Below are 7557 nucleotides of genomic sequence, written 5' to 3'. Positions count from 1 at the left end.
TACCACCCCTGATGTGTGGTTCACATGCATCTCTCCAGAACCACTGCAAACTTCAGACCCTTGGACAAGATGCAGGAAAGAGAAAGAGTATCCCTTCTTGACCGCACTCCCTGACCCATCAGCAACTTTGCTGTCTTGCCAGCAAGTTTGAAATTCTGCCAGGAAGAATTGCCAAGGTCCCACATAAAGGTCCTTGGTGATTTCTGATTTTTTCCTGGTCCACTTCCTTTTTTCAAGGAGTGCTCTGGGAGGAAGAAAGAGCTGTTTGTGGGAAGGGGGCATCCTAGGAGTTACTTCCACCTACCAAGAGGCTTTCTCAAAACACTGCCCTATGTATTTTGCTCTTTTCAAAAGAACTACTTCCTTTCCTCCTTTCCTAGTTCTCTAGAAAGATGGCCTTTAAAAACTCAGTTTCCTTCTGTTCTTCCCTTTGGGGCTACTGAAGAAAGCACCATCCATCCTACAACCAGAAAAAAAGCCTTGTTAATTCTCCAAATCTGGCAGAAAAGGGTGGAAATATCTGGTTGTTTTCTAACCTAAGAATGGAAAGGAAATTGGCTCCCAGGAACCCTTCTGCCTTTCTGGAAAGAGTAACTATCTTCACAATCACAATGCTGATCACCTTCTACTCCCTTCCACAACATAATTTGAGGAGAGGACAAAACAGGCCAAAATCACCAACCTTCTGTATCCAAGGAAGTTACTGACCTCTCACATGGCTCATGGAAAATATTGTTTGGGGTGCCATGGTTAAGGCATCAGCAGAACTAGGGGCATCAAAAATGCCACAATATATGGAGGCAATTTAATATTAGACATAAAAAAACAGAGTCATAATTAAGAGAAACATTGAAATCACTAGGCTTCTTTTCACATATTGTACAGTTAGGAAAGGCTTTTATTTTGAATTATTTATTTAGAAGGTACCAGGGCCCTCTGCTTCCAAACTGAAAGCCCTTGGGGCCACAGGCCAGCCTGAAGTAGACCCCTGAGGTGTTCAAGAACCTTTCAGATTCCACCAGTGTAAGGCTCAATGAAGGTCAGTTATGAGCAAAGCCAGCCTTCCTAGTAGGCAGCAGCCTCATTTTACTGAATGAATTCCACTAGGCAGAAAAGGGTCTCTTGGGGGCTGCTATCCTCATGGAGAAGCTGGGATGGTGTGAAAAGAACAGTCCCTGGGAGCACCTACTCAGCTTGGAGACTAACACTTCACAGGGGCATTACCACAGTGAATAGAATGGATGTAGCTAATAATACATTCTAAGATAAATTTGCCTGAGAAGTATCAAAAGAGATGGAGGAGGAAAGGATGGGGGAGGGAAGAAAGAATGGTCTAAGTGTGGCATCTTCAGCGGCCTGACCCCCAAGTCACAATGATTTAAAGTTTTCATTGAAGGAACAGATGGAAGATGAGAGCATTTCTTAATGCAGGATGGCACTTCTTGGGCACTCATATGCTGCACAACATAACATTATATCAATCTCCTTATAGCTCCAGATATAAATAAAATGAAGGATGTACTGTTCCATTTGCCAGCAACCCCCCTTGGATAGTAACACTGATGAGAAAACAGTGGGAGAACCAAGGCTAAGAAAAATCAAGAGCTACTCATGTGACCCAATTGCTACTTTTATTTAATAGAACAGTCATTATTTTCTTTCTTCAACATATGTGTCTGATAATGAAGCAAAAAGAAAGGAAAATAGCTATCAATGTGCCACTTCAGAAACACACAACATTTGTTAGCTTTTTCTTTTATTGATGTTCTTTTAACATATGTATTGAAGATTAAATTAGAGCTCAAATACTTAGCACAGAGAGCAATCCTGGATTAAGGCTTCATTTCTTAAAAATTACAAGTTCACTTAGACAACGGAGATAAAACTGTTGTCAAACATAAAAATATGAATTGAATTTCTTCTTTTTAGATGGATCTTTAACATTGACTTGACCATATGGACACTGAAAAAGAAATAATACATAGCATTATTGAGTTATCTAATAATCATCTTGAAAAAACACACTTCTCGTGGTGAAAAAAAGACTGCTAATAACATTATATAGATCATTTGCTCTATCACGTTTTGCAGACTAAGAGGAAAATAATGGCAACCTCAGGCAAATGGTCCTAATTAGGTCCAAGAACCATTTCCTAAATGCATCCTTCCAACCTTAAGCATTTTACTGTCAAAAATCCACTCTTGGAAAATACTGAAGTCCTCAATTTACTCGAAACTCTTATGCATTTGATTAGAAACAGCTAATGGCATAGGTAGGAGCATACATAAAAGTGAAGGGTGAAATTTTTAATACCGGCTATGATTAATACCTGCATTTAATGTCTATAATTTTCAAGTAGGTTAGTTAAAGGAAATAACACCTTCTTGCAACAAAACATACAAAGTGTTCTGTATACAGATGTTAAGTTTATAATCTTAAGCCTATAACAATTTACCTTAATGATGTACCTTTTGATAGTTCAAAAAAAAAAATCCTGGTTTTCTTTAATCAAAATAGGGCAGTAGTAGTTAGTTCATCTTAATCAGTATAAATAGAAATATATCTATTGACATAAATATATTGGGAAATGAAAAGCACTAAATTCAGGGTAATCTAACTTCACAGACTATTTGAAGCACAGACTGGGGGGTGGGAACAAAGACAAAAGGAAGCAGGAAGGACAAAAGGGAAGGATGCAGGGGAAGAGAAGGATATGAAAGGAAGGGAAAGGAGAGAAGGGCAAGGAAGAAAGAAATATTTACTATTTTAAGTAAACCCACCTCTCAATGCTGGGCAAATTTCTATTTATTCAGCTAATAATAAAAGAAAAGCTTTCTGGGATCTAGTTTGCAACATTCTTGATTTCTCTTCTTGTCTCTTTGTACCTGCCCAGTAAACACAACTTATTTGAAACCTCATGAAAAGTTTCCTTGTAATAAAGAGCTCCCATGAATATCAAGTCATAGCATTTGAGGGAACTGATACTTGCAGTGAAAGGTTACAAAATTCCATTAACTTTAAAGGTCCTATGTTGGTACTAAGGACTTCATTGTCCTTGGCAAAAGTAGCTTGTGAAAAGTGCACTCCAGGTTTATTTAGCTTTTTCATTTGACTTGTTGTTCAAATAATAGGTATTTACGAAGCACCAAAAACTGCTGCTGTAAGGCGAGAATTGTTACTCACGTGTCTACAGGCGGAGCCACAGCAGGAACCTCTCTGCAAGTGGGCTATCCGTGTAAGCACCGTGTAGCCAGTAGCTGGGTCCACATAGTTAAGCTGGCCAGTCTGAAGAGTAATAAAACAAAACAATTCATTAATCTCTATGTTCATCATATCTCAACATAACTTCTACTTCTAAAATACTGCAAAAACAATTTTAAAAACAATATTAAACTTCTCAGCAATGTTAGCGGCATTTGCAATTAAAGACTGAATGCATTCTGACATTATATACAATCTAACTTTATGTGACTAAAGGAGAAAATATACAATTTGAGAAAAATGAGAAGTTGATGGGAAAACAAGACCTCCTCTATACTCAATAACAATGTAGCCACTGCTCTGATATTTTTCATTCAGTTTCTAGGTAACACACTTAATAACAGGTGATTTAAATGATTTTAAGAGCTTAAGAGGCTGAAAATGAACTTTCACTCAGAAGTTGCAATTGCAATTTTAGAACTTAAAATATGTGAATCATGATTTAAACTTACAGAAAAGGTGCTAATCAAAACCAGCATTCCTTATAGCAAAGTATTGCCTTTCCTATTATTGAATGCTTTTCTTTACTTTCATGATGTGTTACCCTATTATACGTTTTACACTATTTTCCTTTTTTTTTTTTCCTGGAGTGTTATTCTATTTTTAAGTGAAAAAGTATTGTTTTAACATATTAACAGTCACTGCTTTCACAAATTTGATCAAAGTCAACTTTTAGTAGACTACTTCACATGTCAAGGAAACATTCTCTACCTACATTCAAACATAGTAAAACAAATGAATAAAAGCATCTCAATTACTTTCTGTGAAGGTAAAAGTAAATTACAACTTCATGGATTGGGTCATATAGGTGACACTACTTAGCTTTGAGATTTTGTAGGGTAAATTCCCCATGAGGTTTTTATATAAACCTCTTACCATGTAGTAAGTCACTGAATCACTCCTGTATAGAAACTTTTCATTAAAATACACATGAAACCAGCCTATCTTCAGACATACATTTTTGTAGGGAGTCACAAACAACTTCTTTAGTTGTTCACTATCTTATTTAATGGCTGGATATTTTATTCTGGTTGAAGTTTTAACCAACTAAATTTTGTGACTAGAGTGTGTAGCAAAAGGACAAGTTCATTCTAAGACATTTCAGTAAAGCTAGACCAGGGCCACAGAAATCCAGCAAGGCACAAGGCTGGTTTCAGGGGCCTTCCACATCCTCTGGGACCAGAAGCAGATTACATGAAGCCAGGAACACTAAACACAACTATTGAATGACCAATTGTCAGGACCTCAATTCCTTATTTACAAAGCCCTATTTGGAAACTTGGAAAAAAGAAAAAAATACTGAGAACTTTGTAGCAGTCTTCTTTTTACTTTTCATAGCTTCTGGGTGTATTCTGAGGGCAATTATCTGGCAACTTGGAAACATAAAGGGTTGCTTCTGCACATGCGCTGGCTGCTTTCCTTTCCACATTGATTGAGCACCTCTGAGCTCCTTAGTTGCCCATACACACTTAATTTGTCCTTCATAAAGGAGGCTTACATCATGGTGGCAACAAAGATTCAGCAAGAGGGTTGACAGTCTGATTGGAGACCAAGGTGATCAGTGATGCACATCAGCACTGAGAGAAAGGTAAGAGAGCATCCTGCCTGAGGCATAGAAGGACCATTGTGAGCTAGCTCTGATTTGTTGAAAAACAAAATTGTCACTGGGTTTACTAACGGTTTCCTGGATTGTCATTTTACCTGATACTGACACTGATGAAACAAGTGTAGATTCCCTGAGCGAGAAAAAGTTCTTTTCTTTCCTCATGCTGACTGAACCTATCTTTATATGCTGTTGGTGTTTGCTCTAAAGAGAATGAAACTTATGGCTATATCACCATATTTATATGTGAAGTGTGGGAACAAATCACACATGCTGTTTTTAAAAGTATAAACAAGAATAATCAAAAGCTGTCAGTCATTTCAGCATGCATCTTTATTCAATTTCAATACTTGAATGGGTCAGTGGATTCTCAAGGCCTTCAAATTGTCATTTTAAAAAATCAACTTTAGTCAAGCTCCAAGATTTTCTTTTTTACCCCTCTAGCTCTGGCCATACCTTATAACACTAGTCCTATTAAGTACTGGACATGGATGCATACACACACATGAGCCTGCAGTTAATTTCATATCACTTTTCTATCATTGTTATAGAAATGTTTCTCTTTTTATCCCATCCTTTCTTTTGTAAAGGAAATACAAAGGTAAATGTGCTATCTTCTAACTTATGCAGTCTGAAAAGTTACAAGGGAAAGCTGCTGGTATGCTCAGTGAGAGAGCACCCAGCACCTTCGAGGCCCAGGGTTCTATCCCCAGCACGGCTGGTGGTGGAGGACAGAGACAGCCACTGAGTTCGGATATTGGTAGTAAGAAGCAATCATCAAAACCACAAAATAGAAGCAAATGTAGTTCAAGAGTGTTTAGGAAGAATGTAAACACCTGATGAGAGGAAAAAGAACAGAGGACGGTAGCAAAAAATGTCTTATTTCTCATTATTAAAATCACTGGAAACAGAAAACTGTTCAAGGGAGAATAGAGATACATCACATTTCTATAACACAGCAAATTTTTCCTATGATTTCAATTATTTCATTTCCATCAAAGCTTTAACACCCGCCCCCCCCCACACACACACGCACGCACACGGACGCGGGCGCACAGACACACACTCGGTGGTGGGTCCCACTCTGCGCCCCGAGTTTAGCTAGGATGTTAATCAGAAAATGAGTCTAGCTCTCCCTCAAAATACGCAGTAAACGCTTTGTCCAGAACGCCGGATTTCCAGCGAAATGGTGCAGGTTGGGGCCCGAGGCCGGAGACCCAGCAGCCGGCGCTCCTAGCGGCTCTCCAGAGTGGGGCGACCTCGGGGCGGGAGAGGCGGCGTGCGCAGGCGCGGCGCCCGGGCGGGACCGGGCGGGGTCTCACCGCGCAGGCGGCGGCGTGCAGCTCCGCGATCTGCTGCTCCGCTGCGGTTAACTCTTCGTTCGCCGAGAGCTTTGCTGCTCCATCGGGCCCGCCTTGCGAGCCGGCCGTGGACCCGCCGTGGTCTCCCTCTGCCGAATCCAGCGTGAGGCCCAAACGCTGTCGGAACCCTGTGCCGACCCAGAGAGGGACTGGTGGCCGGGCGGTGTGGGCTGGCCTGCGGAGCGCGGCGCCCGCCCACGCCCGGACCTGACTGGCCGCCTTGGCCGCCATGGCCGCCGCTGGCCTTTGGGAGGCGGAGCGCCCTTCCCGCGCCCGGCAGGGAGGCGAGCGCAAGCCAGGTGCAGGGCGCCGGCCGCGCGGAGCCACCCCGGAAAAAAGGGCGGGGGCGCGGGCCTGGAGCCTTGCCAGGCTGCCCCCGCGGTACCTAGGTGGACTCCGGAGGCTGCTAATGTGGCGCCAAGGAAGTGCGGAGGCGCCGAGAAGTGCGGCCCCGCCTCTGCACCTACATTAAAATTATGTTTCTTCCTGAGAGGAGGGTGGGCAGCTTTCTCTTGTCAGATTAGACTAGATTGAGCACAGCCGCTCAACTGTTGAAATCCCAGAAACTGAGGACTGGTGCCACCTTGGGCCTATCTGCAAAAGGCCGTGTTTACGGGCACTGTGGGTGGGAATAAAGTTTAAGCAGAATCTTGGTTCTTTGGCCCCACCCTACAATGAAAACCAAAAGTAAAAACTGCGTGCTGAATAAGAAAAGGTGCTGTTTTTGTGTTGTGAAGTATTTACAAAGTCCAAACTAAAATTACATTTCGTCTCTGAGCTGAAAGTTATCCTGATACTCCCCAAAAATTGATTTTGAGAAAATTAGCACAAGCTCGGGAGGTAATTTCAGGTGTTAGAATTAAATTAGCACCATCCCATTCCCAACCTCTAGCCTAGGTTTCAAGAGAAGGCCAGATTGAAGAGTAGCAATTTTTTGTGTGTGTGTGTGTGCTCTTCAATGTGAAGATATGAGAGCTGGAATGAATCTTTGAGGACAAGAGTTAAGAGTCTTTAGTTGCCCGCAAGAAGGATGACTTAGCCACTGTAGAGCATCCAAGCCCTTTTATGGTATCTGCATTTAACGTGTAACGCTGTAATCATTTTAATTATCTTTTTTTTAATTTAGTTGTAGATGGACACAATATCTTTATTTTATTTATTTTTATGTGGTGCTGAGGATCAAACTCAAGTGCCTCATGCATGCGAAGCAAGTGCTCTACCACTGAGCCACAACCCTAGGCTCAGTCTTAAGACCTAATTGAAACAACATTATAGGTACTTTGTAAATCTCAGTGAATTAATGTGTTGTATCTTGCAAATGTTTCCTTTGG

At 41.3% G+C, this 7557-nt stretch overlaps 1 protein-coding gene across 1 annotated transcript; it reads right to left on the bottom strand.

The window, feature by feature from the left end:
• Positions 1-1614: 1614 nt before the first annotated feature.
• CUNH1orf53 (chromosome unknown C1orf53 homolog) lies at positions 1615-6742 on the bottom strand. The gene is made up of 3 exons (XM_015483795.2): positions 6188-6742; positions 3185-3286; positions 1615-1963 (listed from the first exon to the last, which is right to left on the bottom strand). Exons 1-3 carry the CDS (start codon positions 6455-6457, stop codon positions 1892-1894), a joined length of 444 nt encoding a protein of 147 aa, XP_015339281.1. The 5' UTR covers positions 6458-6742; the 3' UTR covers positions 1615-1891.
• Between the last annotated feature and the right edge of the window lie 815 nt (positions 6743-7557).

The sequence above is a fragment of the Marmota marmota genome, unplaced genomic scaffold, assembly GCF_001458135.2.
Source record: "Marmota marmota marmota unplaced genomic scaffold, marMar, whole genome shotgun sequence".
NCBI classification, from domain to species: Eukaryota; Metazoa; Chordata; class Mammalia; order Rodentia; family Sciuridae; genus Marmota; species Marmota marmota.
The sequence above is the reverse complement of the archived record's forward strand: the minus strand, read 5'-3'. Positions and strand labels throughout refer to the sequence as shown.

What these genes read in the sequence shown, in the direction of transcription:
- CUNH1orf53 (XM_015483795.2), bottom strand. Translation starts at nt 6,457, where the DNA reads ATGGCGGCCAAGGCGGCCAGTCAGGTCCGGGCGTGGGCGGGCGCCGCG. An exon ending in TGCACGCCGCCGCCTGCGCG is followed by an intron (nt 3,287 to 6,187) that starts GTGAGACCCCGC and finishes ATTACTCTTCAG; the next exon opens with ACTGGCCAGCTTAACTATGT. An exon ending in GTGGCTCCGCCTGTAGACAC is followed by an intron (nt 1,964 to 3,184) that starts GTGAGTAACAAT and finishes TTTCTTTTTCAG; the next exon opens with TGTCCATATGGTCAAGTCAA.